General features: G+C 41.0%; 2 protein-coding genes and 1 long non-coding RNA gene across 3 annotated transcripts; 2 read left to right on the top strand and 1 right to left on the bottom strand.

Annotated features, from left to right (window-relative positions):
• Positions 1-2272, top strand: BEX5 (brain expressed X-linked 5). The gene is made up of 3 exons (XM_521186.7): positions 1-119; positions 1169-1235; positions 1678-2272. Exon 3 carries the CDS (start codon positions 1714-1716, stop codon positions 2047-2049), a length of 336 nt encoding a protein of 111 aa, XP_521186.2. The 5' UTR covers positions 1-119; positions 1169-1235; positions 1678-1713; the 3' UTR covers positions 2050-2272.
• Positions 2273-11906: 9634 nt separating this feature from the next.
• On the bottom strand, positions 11907-14237 carry LOC134809358 (uncharacterized). Its single transcript, XR_010154885.1, has 3 exons — positions 14162-14237; positions 12863-12977; positions 11907-12330 (listed from the first exon to the last, which is right to left on the bottom strand). It is a non-coding gene; the product is annotated as an uncharacterized LOC134809358 (long non-coding RNA).
• TCEAL6 (transcription elongation factor A like 6) lies at positions 14185-15501 on the top strand. The gene is given in 3 exon segments (XM_001142085.6): positions 14185-14257; positions 14616-15161; positions 15163-15501. Coding segments are annotated over 2 exon segments (552 nt in total). The 5' UTR covers positions 14185-14257; positions 14616-14639; the 3' UTR covers positions 15193-15501.
• The last annotated feature ends 909 nt before the right edge of the window (positions 15502-16410 follow it).

The raw sequence follows: 16410 nt of genomic DNA, 5'->3' as shown, positions 1-16410 counted from the left end.
AGTTGCAGTCTGGTAGTCGTCGCTGGCCGTGCGACCGCTCGCTGTTGCCCTGAAGGCAGGCGAGCCAGCTGCCCAGGAAAGGTGGAAAGTGGTAGAAGCTGACCCCTGAGCCCTGGCAGGTAGGTGGGCGCTGACCGGTGTGTGAGCAGCAGAGGGCAAAGACCAGAGCGGGTCTAGGACTGGATACACACCCTTTCCAGATACACACCCGTTTAGTGCGAGAAATGGAGCGGTTGGGGAGAGGATCTCCCGAGGGGGCTGGATTGAGAATGGGTACCATTTGAGATCTCCTAGGAGGCCGGCCATCGGGCAATGTCTGATGGAGTCCAGCCGGTGGAGGAGAGTGAAAGGAAACAGCCTGCTTCCTGCAGGTCCGCGGGAGGGAGGTACAGCCAGCAACCAAGGGTTGGGGAGGGCGGACCCTGCCAAGGTTTTAGGCCTGCCTTCTAGGTATCTTTTCTTCACCCTCTACCCATTTAGAGCTGGAAATGATAGGCTGCGGGGGCCGAGGAGAGGAATTGCTGCAGAGGAGGGGGACAGAGATTAGGTCTGGAAAGCAGGTCCCTATTGCGGCAGTTGAGCGGGCGAGCTTCTGACTGAGGGACAGAGGCGAGGAGCGAGAAACTGTTTTTGGTCTCAGCAGGTCGGTCGGTGTAAGCGTGGGCGCTACCTGTAGATCCTGGAGTGAGAATGACAAAGCGCAGAGACCGCAGCAGGTCCTAGTTTTCAATGCCCACATACCTCTTCACTCATCGTCCATCTTGATGCATAAAATGGTGGGCGTGGGAGTGGGGATCGGGTGGAGAGAGGGCCTGATGGATATCTAGATTGAAATTATTTGTGAATAAACTACGTATTCATTCAGCAAGCTCTTCTAACTCCCCCGCCAGGCAAGTTGCCTGCGTTGCAGAAAGGGTAACTAGATGACAGGTAGGAGGAAACAGTAGAGATGGGCGCCTAAAGAAGAGGTTAAAACGTTTTGGAAATAATCATCTTTGATGCCTATTTCTGGAAGGTGGGATAGCCTGTCACAGGGTGGGAAAAGAAGCCGTGAGACAGGATGGAGGAGAAACAGAAGGTGCTAATACTAGGAGAACCCTAAATCAACTCCCATTACCGGTCCTTTGATTAAAAGATCAGTCCTGGTAATTGTCACATTTGTCTGCAGGTCTTTAAGTGCGTTTGTGCAGCCGATTTCAAGGCTAAGAGAGAAAGACTGCCTCTGATCCCTGAAGGTAGGAGGTTGCCTGGGGCCCTCTGGTGTAGGGGTATCAAGGATCAGAGCAGAATCTGGGTGACTCACAGCCCTTCTTGCCCGAGTTGAGTGCAGGAGAAACTTAGGAGAGTCTTCATAAAATGACAGCCCTGTATCTGATGAGGGAAGAAGGGAGTAGAGGGGCGAGATCTGGGGCGCTCCTGGAGAGCTTATTAGGATCCCAGGGAGGTGAAGTCTGGTCTCTCTATGATCGTCCCCCTCCGCCAAGTCGTCTTGCATTTTGGCGGTAGGAGTGGCCTGGGGAAGGGATTTTCAGGGAAAATGATGGGCTTTGGGGCAGCGCTGGGTCTGGGGCGCCCCCTACAGGGTTCATAAAGTTTCTCAGGTGGGAAAACCTTTGCCAAACAGAGCTCTGAATCCTATCAAGCATTCATTCCCTCTTCTTGCTTTTTATCTTCTAGGAAGAAAAAAAAAAAAAAACAGGAAAAAAACTCAACATGGAAAATGTCCCCAAGGAAAACAAAGTTGTGGAGAAGGCCCCAGTGCAGAATGAAGCCCCCGCTTTAGGAGGTGGTGAATACCAGGAGCCTGGAGGAAATGTTAAAGGGGTTTGGGCTCCACCTGCCCCGGGTTTTGGAGAGGATGTGCCCAATAGGCTTGTAGATAACATTGATATGATAGATGGAGATGGAGATGATATGGAACGGTTCATGGAGGAGATGAGAGAGCTAAGGAGGAAAATTAGGGAACTTCAGTTGAGGTACAGTCTGCGCATTCTTATAGGGGACCCCCCTCACCATGATCATCATGATGAGTTTTGCCTTATGCCTTGAATCTTGAGGTTAATAATCATAAAATCCCTGCTTTCTAAATTCGCATTTTTCCTGGTGTACCTTTAATGTGAACCTTTTGGCATTCTTCTGCAATTTTCTGATTGGAGATTGCATTTTGACCTAGTCTGTAAGTTTTTCTGTCAGAAGAGGACTTTCATCAACTTTCATGGAAAGATGTTTATTGCATACTGTAAAGTTAATAAAGCAATTTAAAAGCAGTCTACAGATAGACTATTTCATTTAGATGTGTACGTATGCACACTATATATAATATATATGAAATATATATATATATATATATGAATGAATGAAAACCAGAATGTGCTTTTTCTATGTTGTATAGTTACTGGTACTTTTAAATTTCTTTATTTTTTTCTTGGTTATCCGCTTTTTCTCACTTTTCCAAAATGAATACATGTGTTTCCTATGTTTCAGGGAAAAAAAAAGTAAGAAGCAAGGAACTTGCCAATCAACTTATATAGGAAATGGGGGCAATTAATAAACACTTGAAACACAGTTTAAAGACATATAAATCTTATATTACCTATGGATCTCTCATTTAGAAACATGTACCTGATAATTACAGGTACATTACATTATAAATGCCTTAGATGGCTGCTGTGGGAATCAAATGAGGTGATGACTGAGCTCTGTGTCTTGCTCTATTTATACATGCAAGGCTCCAGCCCTCTAAGTGCCCTTCATTTTTAGGGAAGATTCCAAGGAGAGTGCCTATCAGCAAGTCCAGTTGATTTCCAGGTGAGTACAGGTTCAAAATCCATTATCCGAAATGCTTGGGACTAGCATTTCAGATTTCAGATTTCTGGGTTTTTTTTTCCGTTTTTGAAGTATTTGCATGTACATAAAGAGCTGTCTTGAGGATGAAATCCAACTCTAAACATGAAATTTATTTAATTTTATATACACCTCAAACACATAGCCTGAAGGTAATTTTATACAATATTTTTAATAATTTTGCGTGTGAAACAAAGTTTACGTATATGAAGTCAGGTGTGGAATTTTCCATTTGTAGCATCATGTCATGTTCAAAAAGCCTTGGATTTTGGAGCACTTCGATTTTGGATTTTTGGATTAGGGATGCTCAACTGTAAATGCTTTTCTATTCATCTGCTACTCTGGCTTTCCTTCCCGCATAATGCCATAACTATTAGGCACATCTTCCTCTTCTCTTGCGTTTTGCTCCCTCCACTGGCTTCTACCACTGCAGATGTACTGGACTTCTAAAGATGACAAAGACCCACCGATTTCTCTGGAACCTTCAATAATCCGAATCCCCATTTTGCCTTTTCAAAAATGTATAGAGTGTCCCTCCCTGCTTTAGAGTTATACTTAAACCAGGCAGATACTTCACCAACACTGCTTATAAATGCAAGCAGCCCTTTGTGGTTTTCTCCCACTTCCTTCCTCATCCCCTTCTCCCAGACAAATTTGAGTGACACTCATGATAGTGTGCTCAGAATTGGACTATCTCTTCCATCCTCTGATGAATATAGCTTAGTCTCCTTGACTATCAATTTTCTGTGCAGACATTGCTACAGGTTTCATTCTGCACATACACAGGAGTTGTAGGGATAATTTTATGTTCCCAAGACTGTTCTGGTTCACACCACCCTGACCTCAGGAGTCCCCAGTAGTCTATACTAACTTACACGGATCCAGATACGTTTCCCTCTTCCTTTGCTTTGAGATTTCTGTGCCAAATAAACCCGTAATTACAGATTGATGGGAAATAATGGAAGGAACTGGGGATCTGGTAGGTGAATCCCAATTTTAAAACATTGTTCACAGTCATCACTGTTCCCCACTAAACTGTGCCCTTCTCACAGTAAATATTTTGTCTCATTTATACTGGTACCCTTAGTGTTTAGTACAGGGCCTGATAAATTGTAGGGCACAACAGTTAATTATAGCTGAGTTGAATCCTGCAATCTGGACCCAGGGTTGCTTCTGATTATTTATGGGCAAGTGCTTCTTTTCCCTACACACTGTAGCTTGCAATTAAAAAGGAACACAGCAGAAGAAGCATTATATGCCAATTTCCAAAAAAAATGCACTTATCATAACATTATATATGTCAGTGTTTATCAGCATGTGCTATATAGACCAGCTGCATCAAAATTGCCTGAGGAACTGGCTAAAAATTCAGAAAAAAATGTGTTTCAGTCCATACTTACTGTACCCTAGTTAATCAGACATCTCTGGACTTACATAAATTAAAGTGGAGGCCCCAGCTTTAGTCAATCTCAGACACCCCTCTCCCCACCTTATATTTTATAGAAATGGGTGGTTAGTTGATTGGTAGATCTGAGACCTGTGAAAACACTACATAGAATTTAGTTAATCTATATACATCAGGCATTATTTTCCCATCAGACGGTGCCCTTCTTAAAGAGACAACTACTTTTTATTTTTTAATGCTATTGTCTTTAGTGCATAAGTTCTCAATCCTTGCTTCAGATTTGAAATACATGAGGATACTTTAAAGTGGAGCTCAGTACCCAATTCCAACCAGTTGAGTCAGACTCATTAAAAGTGAGACCAACAGATCCTTAGTGTGAAAGATCCCGTGGTGATTCCGATGTAGAGTAGAGTTGAGAAGTGAGTGAAATTTGTGGCTAAAATATCTTTGGCTTATTTTCTCTGTACTATCCCTGATTGTGTTACCCTAAGCAGGTTAATTTGTTTATATAGAATTTATATCTTGTGAAAGAAATACCCTAGGGGAGGAATTATACCCCCAAATCACAAAAACATCCTTTTAAGAAAATATTTGCCAGTGTTCGTCCAGCTTCGCTAGCCTATCAAATACTTCAGAATTCCACTTGGAGCTTGTTTAAAATACATAATTCTGGCACCATCCAAAATCCACTCTTTGGCAATGGTACTCAGGTAGCTACATTGTTAACAATCTTTAGGTGATTCTGATGCACATTAGAGTTTGTGGATCACTTGTGCGTACATTTTTATCCAGATTATGTTAAAAACAAACCAATAAAATAACTAAAATAAAATATAAATGTTCGCCCAAATTCAGGGAAAGGAGCAGCAAGGAGAAGATGTATATGGGCACAAAAAATAATATAAAAAACTAAAATAAAAATTTTAAAACATTAAATCATAAAGGGAAAGATTGACATTCACCATGTAAAAAATATTAAATCTTCTGCAAAGTAAAGCAAGACTGTAAATAAAGTTCAAGGAACTTCAAGGAATTTCAGTTAGAAAGGAATATGTTCACTAAATCAATTATACCATGGTGACTATAGTTAATAACATAATATTGTCTACTTGAAATTGCTAGGAGAGTAGACTTTAAGTGCTCTCACCACAAAAATTGATTAGTATGTGAGTTAATGCATGTGTTATATTGCTTAATTCAGTACTTCCACAATGTATAAGGATATGAAAACATCATTTTGTGCACCATAAATATATACAATTTTTACTTCTCAACTAAAAACATAAATTAAAATAGAAGATGAGATGAAGAGCAAAGGCAGCCATCAGCAAGCCAAAAAGAAAGGCCTCAGGAGAAACCAAGCCTGCTGACACCATGATCTTGAACTTCCAGCCTCCAGAACTGTGAAAAATAAACTTCTACTATTTAAACCACCCAGTATGTGGCATTTTGTTATAGCAGTCCTAGTAGACTGATAGAAGATATAACACATATTGGTGGTTATCAAGGACTAGAGGAGACAGTAACGATCAAAAACTGCTTTGTGGGTGAGGGGTTTTACTTTGGGGTGATGGAAATGGTTTGGAACTAGATAGAGGTGGTAGTTGCACAACATTGTGAATGTGGTAAATGTCATTGCATTGTTCACTTTAAAGTAGTTAAGTTTTTGGATATTTTTAATTGTGGAAAAATATACATAATATAAAGTTTACACCTCAGCCATTTGTAAATGTACAATTTATTGGTATTAAGTACATTCATTCTGTTTTAGAATCATCACTGGCATTCATCTCCAGAAATTTTGTGTCATTACAAACTGAAACCCTGTACTCATAAACAATAACTTCCTAGTCCCCATTTTCCTCTCCCTATGTCCCCTGGTAACCACTGTTCTACTTTCTGTCTATATGAATTTGACTTTTCTAGGTATCTCATATAAATGGAATCATACAGTATGTGCCCTTTGATGTCCGGCTTCTTTCACCTAGTATAATGTTTTTAAGGTTCACTAATTTTTTAGCATGTAGCAGAACTTTATTCCTTTCTAAAGCTGACTAATATTCTTTTGTATGTACATATAACATATTGTTAATCCATTCATCTCTTGATGTACACTTGGCTTGCTTCCACCTTTTAGCTACTGTTGATAATACTGCTAGGAAAACGGGTGTATAAATACCTGTTCCAGAGTCTGCTTTCAATTATTTTTGGCATATACCCAGAAATGAAATATAGTGATTTTATGTTAATTTTTTGAAGAAAGGCCATAATGTTTTCCCTAGTGGCTGTATAATTTTACATTCCCACCAGCAGTGTGTGAGGGTTCTAATTTCTCCACACCCTACTTGCCTTAGTCCATTTCGTGTTGCTAAAACAGAATACCTGAGGATGGGTAATTTATAAAGAAAAGAGGTTTATTTAGCTCATGGTTTTGTGGGCTGGGAAATATAAGAAGCATGGCACCCACATCTGCTCTTCCTCTATTGTAAGCCATGAATTAGATCAAAACATTGCAGAGAAGTTCAAAGGGAAAGCAGAGATGTGCAAAGAGATAAAACACAAGGAGTGTCCTGGCTTTACAACAACCCACTTTCCAGGGAACTAACCCATTCCAGTGATAACTAATCCAGTCTCATCAGAGTGTAAACTCACTAACTACCTCCAGAGTAGCACCAAGCCATTCATGAGTGATCCATCCCCATGATCCAGACATCTACCACTAGGCCTCATGTTCCAACACCACCACAATGGGGATGAAATCTCAACATATATTTTGGTGGGAACAAACTTAGACCATAGCACTCACCAACGCTTATTATTTTTTTGATAACAATGATCCTAATGGGCATGAAGTGGTATCTCACTGGGCTTTTGATTTACATTTCCTTAATGATTAGTGATGTTGGGCATCTTTTCATGTGCTTATTGGCCACTTGTATATCTTTGGAGAAATGTTGATTCAATTTATTTGCCCATTCTTAAATTGGGTTCTATGTGGTTTTTTTTGTTGTTGTCACTGACTTATGAAAGTTTTAAAATATGTTCTGGATTTTAATCCCTCTTCAGATATAGACCTGCAAATATTTCCTTTTGTCCTGTAAGTTGCATTTTCATTCTCTTGACACTGTCCTGTGATGCACAAAAGTGTTAAATATTGATCAATTTCTATTTTTTTTTTGCCTATACTTTGTGTGTCATATTGAAGAAGCAACAGCCAAGACCAATGTCATCAAGCTTTCTCCTATTTTTCTCTAAGGTTTTCATAGTTTTAGATGTTATATTAAGGTCTTTGATCAACTTTTAGTTAATTTTTATAAATGATATGAGATAATAGTACAACTTCATTCTTTTGCATGAGAATATCCAACTTTTCCAGTATCATTTGTGGAAAAGACTACCTTTTCTCCATTGAACAGAAAACAACTGTAATGAAAAACTTGTTAGAGCAGCTCAATAATGAGTCTGAAGTGAACGAAGAGAGAATCAGTGAGCTTGAGGATAGATAAATGAAGATTATGAGTATAAGGAACAAAAAAACAAAGAAAAATGGAGAAAAATATAGAGACATTAGAAAACCATGGCACACCATCAAGCATACAAGCATAGGCACGAAGGGAATTCCACAAAGAGGGGAAAAAGAAAAGTTTCAGGAAAATGTATTTGAAGAAATAATGACAAAATACTTTTTGAACTTGATGGAAAACACGAATCTACAGCTGACTTTTTACCAGAAATCATGGAGGCCAGAAGACAGTAAGATGACATTTTCAGAAAGTTGAAGGAAAAAGACTTAACTAACACTTCTTAGTCTGGAAACTCTCCTTAAAACTTTAAGGATAAATTAAGACACTCTCAAATAACAAACAGTGAGTAATTTTAATCAGCAGCACTGTCCTACAATAAATACCAATGAGTCTTTCATGCTGAAATTAGAAAACACTAAATGGTAACATGAATCCACATGAAGAAATAAAGAACACTAGTAAGGTAACTAAATAGGTAAATATAAAAGACAGTGTGGTAGACAGAATAGTGGGTTTCCAAAAGTTATGCATGTCCAAACCCCTGGAACCTGTGAATGTTACTTTTTATGCCAAAAAGAGACTTTGAAGATGTTATTAGGTATCTTGAGATGTTATTAAGTGTCTTAATTATCCTGAATTATCTAGGTGGGCCCTAAATGCAATCACAAGTGTTCTTATAAGGAGACACAGGGAAATTTGACACAAAGGAGAAAGAAAGGTATGTGATGATGGAAGCAGAGAGACATTTGAAGATACTATGCTGCTGGCTTTTAAGATGAATGAAGGGGACGTAAGCCAAGGAATACAAGAAATTCAGCTCCAGAAGTTGAAAAAAATAAGGCAGTGGATACCTGCTGACTCTGGTTAAAACCCCATGAAGGCATTTTAATTTCTTACTTCTAGCATTGTAAGAGAATAAGTTTTTCCTATTTTAAGCCACTAAGTTTGTGGTAATTGTTACAGCAACAATAGGAAATAAATACAAATAGTTATAAACGTATATTTGTCTGTAACTCATTTTTCTCTTATTAGATTAGAAAGAAAACTTGATAAAACAATAATTACAAAACAGATATAATGGCTAAGATGTAATTTCTATGACACTCTTCCTAAATCACAAAGGAGGAAAGAGGAAATGGAGATAGTTTTGCATCCCATTAAAATTAAGTCAGAATTGATACAAATTCACTTGTTTTAAATTAATATACTAATTTTAATCCCTAGGCCAACTACACCAAGAAAATTATTCAAAAACTTTGTACAATAAAAAGGAGAATTAAAATGGTAGGCCAAAAAAATATCCTTTTAAAAGTAATTCAATAATGGAGAAATAGAGGAACAAAAACACCCAACAAATGGAAAACAAATAGCAAAACAGCAGATGTAAATATTACCTTATCATTATTGCATTAAATATAAGTTGATTAAACACTTCAGTCAAAAGGCAGAAAGTAGCAGAATGGGTAAAAAAAAAGCATGATACAACTATACACTATCTAAAAGAGAATATATTTAAATAAGCAAATAAAATTAATGTGAAAGGATGGAAAATATATACTATGCAAAGAATAACCAAAAGAGTCAGATGAAAAAGACATTAAGACAAAAAATGTTATCGTAGAATAAAAGCGTGTTATATAACAAGTCCTATCCTTCAGGACTACACAAAAATTATAAACATATATGAACATAAAACAGATTTCCAAAATACATAAAGCAAAAACTTACAGAATAGAAGGAAAAAATTAGAAGAAAATCAACACAATTTAACAATAGTAATTGGAGACTTCAAAACCACACATTCAAACATAAATGAAACAAATAAGAATATCAACAAAGAAACAGAAGACTTAAACAAAACTACAAAACCAACTGGAATAACAGACATGTATAGAACACTCCAAACAGCATAAGCATACACATTCTTGTCAAGCACCCATGGAACATTTTCCTGGAAAGACTACATAATAAATAATAAAATCCCATATACACTTAAAAGTATTGAAATTATAAAAATAATATTCCATGATCATAATGGAATTAAATTTGTAATCAACAACATAAAGAAATTCAAAAACCCTGCAAATATGTGGAAATTAAACAATATACTTCAATTCAACCTGAAATATCATGAGACAAATTGGAAAATACTTTTAAAAACAAAAAACAACCCACAACACATCAAAAGTTATGGGATATAGTTAAGCAGCATTTAGATGGAAATGTGTAACTGTAAATGTTTACTTTGAAAAGATGAAAATCCCATATCAGTAAACTTTCATCTTAAAAAGCTACAGAAAGAAGAGCAACTTAAATCAAAGAAATCAGAAGGAAGGGAATAGTAACCACTAGAGTGGAAATAAATGAATTACAGAATAGAACATCAATGAAACTAAAAGTTTGTTCTTTGAAAATATATATAAAAACAACCTGACAAAACTTTAGCTACACTCACCAATAAAAAATGATGAAGACTGAAACTATTAAAATCAGGAATAAAAAAGGTGTCATCATTAGCAACTCTACAGATATATAAAAAAAGATTATAAGGTAATACTATTAACAACTGCATGACAAAAAAATGAGACAAGGTAGATGAATGGGACGAATTCCAAAAAAGACACAACCTACCCAATTGACTTAAAAAGAAATAGAAACACAAGTAACATCATTAAAAATGGTAGTGTATGGAACTCCGGAACTCCATAATGAGCAATTAGTGAGCTGGCAAAAACTGCTACCATCAGCTTTCTCAGAACTCTGGAATCCAGTCAAAAAATTATAACAATGAGAGGAAAATTTGGTGAAGAATAAAAGCTGCTAATTTGTGCTAAGAAAGAAATTTTCAATTGCCTATCTACCATTCTCTATGCCCCAGATTAGCAGTGATCTGTTGATGATAGCCCACTATCCTGGTTTAGATAGCTAGTACCAGTGGTAGGAATTTGGACCATATTCTCATAGAAGTGTGGTATGGCTATCAGCCTGCCTGGCAGCACTTTCATCACTAAGGCTTCTTTCATTACACCAGACTGGGAGGACTCCCAAGGCTTGGGCTGCATTGGCTCTCCAGTTGGCTTTTGCCAGAAGCATTTAAAATCACAGGTATTGACCAAAGAAGTCTGGAGCAAAGCACAACACTCAGAACAAGCAATGAACAGACCGAGAAGCCTGAGAAGGAAGAGTTTGGGAAACAAGATATGTGGAAGAACAAGCATTTTAAAAAGCCCTTTATATATACTGGAAAATCAAGAAGGCCATGTGTATGCCAAGGGTGGAACACATACTCAGAAAAGACCAGAGAAAATGCAAGCATTCAACTTCATTGAATTTGAGCTTCAGGCTCTGCATAAGAAAAATGTAAAGCATTAAAAAGGTACTCCAACTCAGAGTTCATCTGCAAAGACTGGGAAATTTGTTTTGTTTTGTTTTGTTTTTGAGATGGAGCCTCACTCTCTAGCCCAAGCTGGAGTACAGTGGCACGATATCGGCTCACTGCAACCTTCGCCTCTGGGGCTCAAGTGATTCTCCTGTCTCAGCCTCCCAAGTAGCTGGAACTAGAGACGTGCGCCACCACACCTGGTAAATTTTTTTGTATTTTTAGTAGAGACGGGGTTTCACCATGTTGCCCTGGGTGGCCTTGAACTCCTGAGCCCAGGCGATCCACCTGCCTCGGCCTCCCCAAGTGCTGGGATTACAGGTGTGAGCCACCGCGCCAGGCCAGGAAATTATTTTTTTATTTATTGTTTTTCTTTTGTTGGCTTTAGGTACTTAGAGTAACGGCATCCAAACACCAGCTGATTAATAAGCTAATAAAACACAGACTTTAGTGGCCACACATGACAAAGAATACATAATTTGCTAAAATAGTTTAAAAAGTCACTAAATAAGTAAACAATAACCCATGAGAGAGTAACAACAAAACCCAAGGAAGAGGGATAATCTAATTTCCAGAGTCAACATATTAGAATCAAAATATACAGATTTCAACAAAACTTTGTGAGGCATATAACGAAATAAGAAAACATAGACCATACACAGGAAAGAAATAATTAGATACTATCATGAAAAAGCCCATGTATTAGAATATCTAGAAAATATTTTTAATCAACTGTCTTATATATGCTCGAAGAACTAAAGGAAATCATAAACAAAGGACTAAAGAAAAAGAGAAGAATGTCTCAGCAAATACACAATATCAGTAAAGATGTAAAAATACAAAGAGATGTAGAAATTATAAAATAAATAGAAATTCTTTATTTGAAAAGTACAATAACTAAAAGTCACTAGAGGGGTACAACAGTAGGTTTGGGCAGGCAAAAGAATCAGTGAACTTAAAATAGGTCAATTGAGATTATTCAGTCCGAGGAGCAGAAAAATAAAAGTAATGTGAAAAATGAACAGAGCACACCTATGCATGATGGGGGTTCAACAAGAAGAGAAACAGAATAGAGACGAAAGAATTTTCAAAGGAAAAATGACCGCAAATTACTCAAACTTGAGGAAAGACACTAATCGATGTATCCAAGAAGTTCAATACACTCCAAACAGGATAATCTGAAAGAGATCCAAACAAAAACATGTTATAAACATCTTGTCAAAACCCAAATATATGACACTACACTGTAGTGACAAGAATATTAAAAATTTTCTAGTTCTTTGGGTTCAGTGGTGGTTTCACAAATGTGAAAGAAAAACAATGGAAGGAAAGTAAACAGTTATTAGCAATTTTCTAGTTCTTTGGGTTTAGTGGTGGTTTCACAAATGTGAAAGAGAAAAACAATGGAACGAAAGTAAACAGTGGGGGAAAAGAAGGGAAAGCAGGGGAGGGAAGAGTAGTCAATGAGAAGAGCATGTTGTGAACCAAGGGTTATGATGAATTTGTGGATCTGCAGTTCATATTAAAAACGTTTGAATGCTTTCCTTTCTAGCTGTCTGACATTCTCTTTCTATGAAAACTGGTCAACTGTTGGAAGGTAACTTTCAAGTGTGGAGAAAGGCCAATGGAGATTATAAGAAGGAAGTTGGTAAATCAATTTGGGGTACATGGGCTTTTGAAATCAATTTGTGGTACAGGGTTTTTACGTACCGTGTCCCTCAGGGATACTCAGGCGGTGATGTTCAATAAACAGTTGGCAAAGCTGATATGAGACACGGAGAAGGGAACAGCCTGGAGCTGTAGATCTGGGAGTCATCGGTGTTTACTGGAAATGAATGAGATCACACAGGGAGAGACAACTTGAGGACTGAGGAGAGAGGAGGCCCAGGACAGAACCCCAGGAACACCGCCACTCAAGGTGGCAGCTCAGCTTCCTGGCAGGCACCACTATCCCCCGGGCTCTGGAGTCAGGCAGAGCCTGTATTGAAAGTGGGCTGTGGAGTTCTGGGGCTAAGCGCTCTTGGCAAAGTCGGGTACCCTCTCTGATCAGCTGTCACACCTGGCGATAATGGGCATTAGAGAGAGATGCCTTGCGAGGATGCTGTGAGCTGCGTCAGGTAAAGCACCTGGGATCAGAAAGCCACCCCCTCCTCCTCTTCTTCTTGATGACCCTCACTCCTTTGTTACACACACCCTCTCCCACCTTCCGCAACCTCCTGGTCCCTCGGGGATGGATGGTGAGGTGGGCGGGAAGGGGGTGGTGGTGGCCTAGCTCCCGTGACGCGGTGCTCACGTGAGTGACCAGGCGCCTACGTGGGCACCAGCCCCCGCGCCCGCCCGCCCGCCCTGCGGTCCGGTCCAGGCGCCCGCGCAGAATCAGCTGTCTGAGCTGCCCAGGCGGCGGGGGAGCAGCGAGCGGGCTTCAGCGAGCCGCAGGAGGCACAGGCCTGTCCTGGGTCCCCACAGGTCAGTGTGAAGGCGTGCGCTGCCGGCGGACCCTGGGACAGGGGTGGAGGGGGCTGGCAGTAGGATTGGGGAGGGGGCGGAGAAGGGATCCGGTAGATTGGGGAGGAGGGGGATGCTGAACGGGCCGGGTCGGGGGCAGGGGAGGGAGCACCCCGAAGCGAACCTGGCCCGCCTTCTCGACGCCCCTTGCACTGAGCCCTCCATCCATTTTAGTGCTGGAAATGGGGGGCTGGGGGTAGCGACCCCGCAGTGCGACAGTGAAACACAGACTTATTCTGGAAATAACCCCCTCTCACAATCCGCTCCCATGGAAACATCTGACCTCCGCAAAAACGGGGTGGCGCTGAGACAGGTTGCCTCCGGGGGAAGGGGCACAAAGAGACAAACGCAGTTTGGAAGCATCCTGGTTTGGTGCCCGAGGCCTGGAAAGAAATGGCGGCTGGGGTGCGGGGGAGGTAGGGGAGGAAAACATTGGGTGAGCAGGGCCTAGACTCAGAAAAGGGAACGGAGTTCCTGTGAGCCCACTGAGCGCGCAGCCCCTACCCCTGTCTCCTGTCTGTCCGCAGGTCTGCGCGTCTGTTGTTCCCAGCGCTCTTGGAGGCCTGCAAAGGAAGAGCAACCTGTCCAGAATCCCCGCAGGTCCGTGAAAGCAGGGGGCTGCATGGACAGGGGCCCACAAGGGTTGAGAGTGTGGAGGGCCCGGCCAAGTCCAAATTGGGACCCCTGCACATAACCCCACCGACGTGAACACACACCTTACCAGGCTGAATCAGTTCAGAGAAGGTGGCAGGGCCTGCCAGGGTATGGCTGGCTCACGTGTGTGGGAGGAGTGGCGGGCTACGTGCTGGGCAGAAGGCCCTCTTGGAGGCCCGGCCAGCTTAGGGGAACCCTCACCAGGGGTGAGATGCAATTACTATCCAGACCTGCATTCCACCCCAGGCCCTCAGTCTCCCATGTCTCCTCTTTGTCTCCTCTTCCCTCCACTGTCATCCCCCAGGACAGGAAAAAGAGAAATCTCGACATGGAAAAACCCTACAATAAAAATGAAGGAAACCTGGAAAACGAGGGAAAGCCAGAAGATGAAGTAGAGCCTGATGATGAAGGAAAGTCAGACGAGGAAGAAAAGCCAGACGCGGAGGGGAAGACAGAATGCGAGGGAAAGAGAGAGGATGAGGGAGAGCCAGGTGATGAGGGACAACTGGAAGATGAGGGAAGCCAGGAAAAGCAGGGCAAGTCCGAAGGTGAGGGCAAGCCACAAGGCGAGGGCAAGCCAGCCTCCCAGGCAAAGCCAGAGGGCCAGCCGCGGGCCGCCGAAAAGCGCCCGGCTGGAGATTATGTGCCCCGGAAAGCAAAAAGAAAAACAGACAGGGGGACCGACGATTCCCCCAAGGACACTCAGGAGGACTTACAGGAAAGGCATCTGAGCAGTGAGGAGATGATGAGAGAATGTGGAGATGTGTCAAGGGCTCAGGAGGAGCTAAGGAAAAAACAGAAAATGGGTGGTTTTCATTGGATGCAAAGAGATGTACAGGATCCATTCGCCCCAAGGGGACAACGGGGTGTCAGGGGAGTGAGGGGTGGAGGTAGGGGCCAAAGAGGCTTACACGATATCCCATACCTTTAATGCCTTTGGCCTTCCATTCTGACTTCTCTGATGAGATTATTGTCAACCCTGCTTTCCCTGGTAGATATTTGCCAGGCCCAATGCTTTAACCTTAAGCTGATATTTTTGCTTTAGATGTCAATCTCGTTACCAGCAGCCTTTTGACCCAACTACAGCGCTCTATATTTTAGTAGAGGATTTTCACCCATGTGCATGGAAAAGATGTTCATGACACATTGTAAAAAATAAATAAATAAAGAACAGTTTGCAGAACCGCGTATACGGTATCAGCCAATTTTTATAAAAATGTAAATGTTTGTATAATGCATTTCTGTGCAAAGAAAACCCTGAAAGCATGTACACTAAAAAGCAGGCAATGGTTATTCCTGAAGGGTAGCCAAGAATAGGTCTCACCTGTATTCAAAAATGAGTCCTACCACCTCTTGTATGTACCTCCATGATATTCCTCTGCTGCTGTGCACATCCCTATGTCTTCCCTAGGTCTAGCCAGGTCAGTGGGCACTGTTGCTAGGTCCTCTATCATGTTCCTGGGTCTTCTAACATGAGTGCTGGGTCTGCATACTCAGACCCATACTAAAATATAATACTAAATATTTGTCATACTGAAAAATAAATAAAAGCTGAATACAATACATACTAAGAAATTGAACTGTTTGGTGCGCTTACAAAGGCAATAAAGACACTCAGAATTCCTGTTATCAGAACATAAGATGACAGGTAAAATTCATATTATCTCTGGGACTAAAAGCTAAAGGAATCAACCTGGAAATTCTAACAGATCTATTGCTGTAAGAATCAATCTTGTCATTTGTAAAATAAGGGTAATACTTGCCTCACAGGACTGCCTGGTGGATCAGATGAGATATTAAGTATGTGAGCTGTGTTGTGACCTGGTCCCCACTAGGCACTCAGGGGAGGAATGGCTCCTAAACTATTCCCATACAGTGGCAGGAAAGTCGATGGAATCAGACACATCGGAGGAGGGCTGAGGGAGTTCTCACCATGTCTAGGAATATTTCCAGGCAGCTAAGAAGTAGATGCCACTCTCTCCTGGATACTGCCATGTCTGCTGGGCACTATGCCCTTTTTCCCGGGTCCTGCACCCTTTACTGATAGAGGATTTATGGTGTCAAAGCCCTGTCATTTTCTCTGGAGTCACTGGTGAGCA

This window comes from Pan troglodytes, chromosome X (assembly GCF_028858775.2).
Source record: "Pan troglodytes isolate AG18354 chromosome X, NHGRI_mPanTro3-v2.0_pri, whole genome shotgun sequence".
NCBI lineage: Eukaryota > Metazoa > Chordata > Mammalia > Primates > Hominidae > Pan > Pan troglodytes.
This window is presented reverse-complemented; position numbering and strand designations above follow the sequence as displayed.

Excerpts from the sequence above, each read along its gene's own strand:
- BEX5 (XM_521186.7), top strand. The coding sequence starts at position 1,714 with ATGGAAAATGTCCCCAAGGAAAACAAAGTTGTGGAGAAGGCCCCAGTG.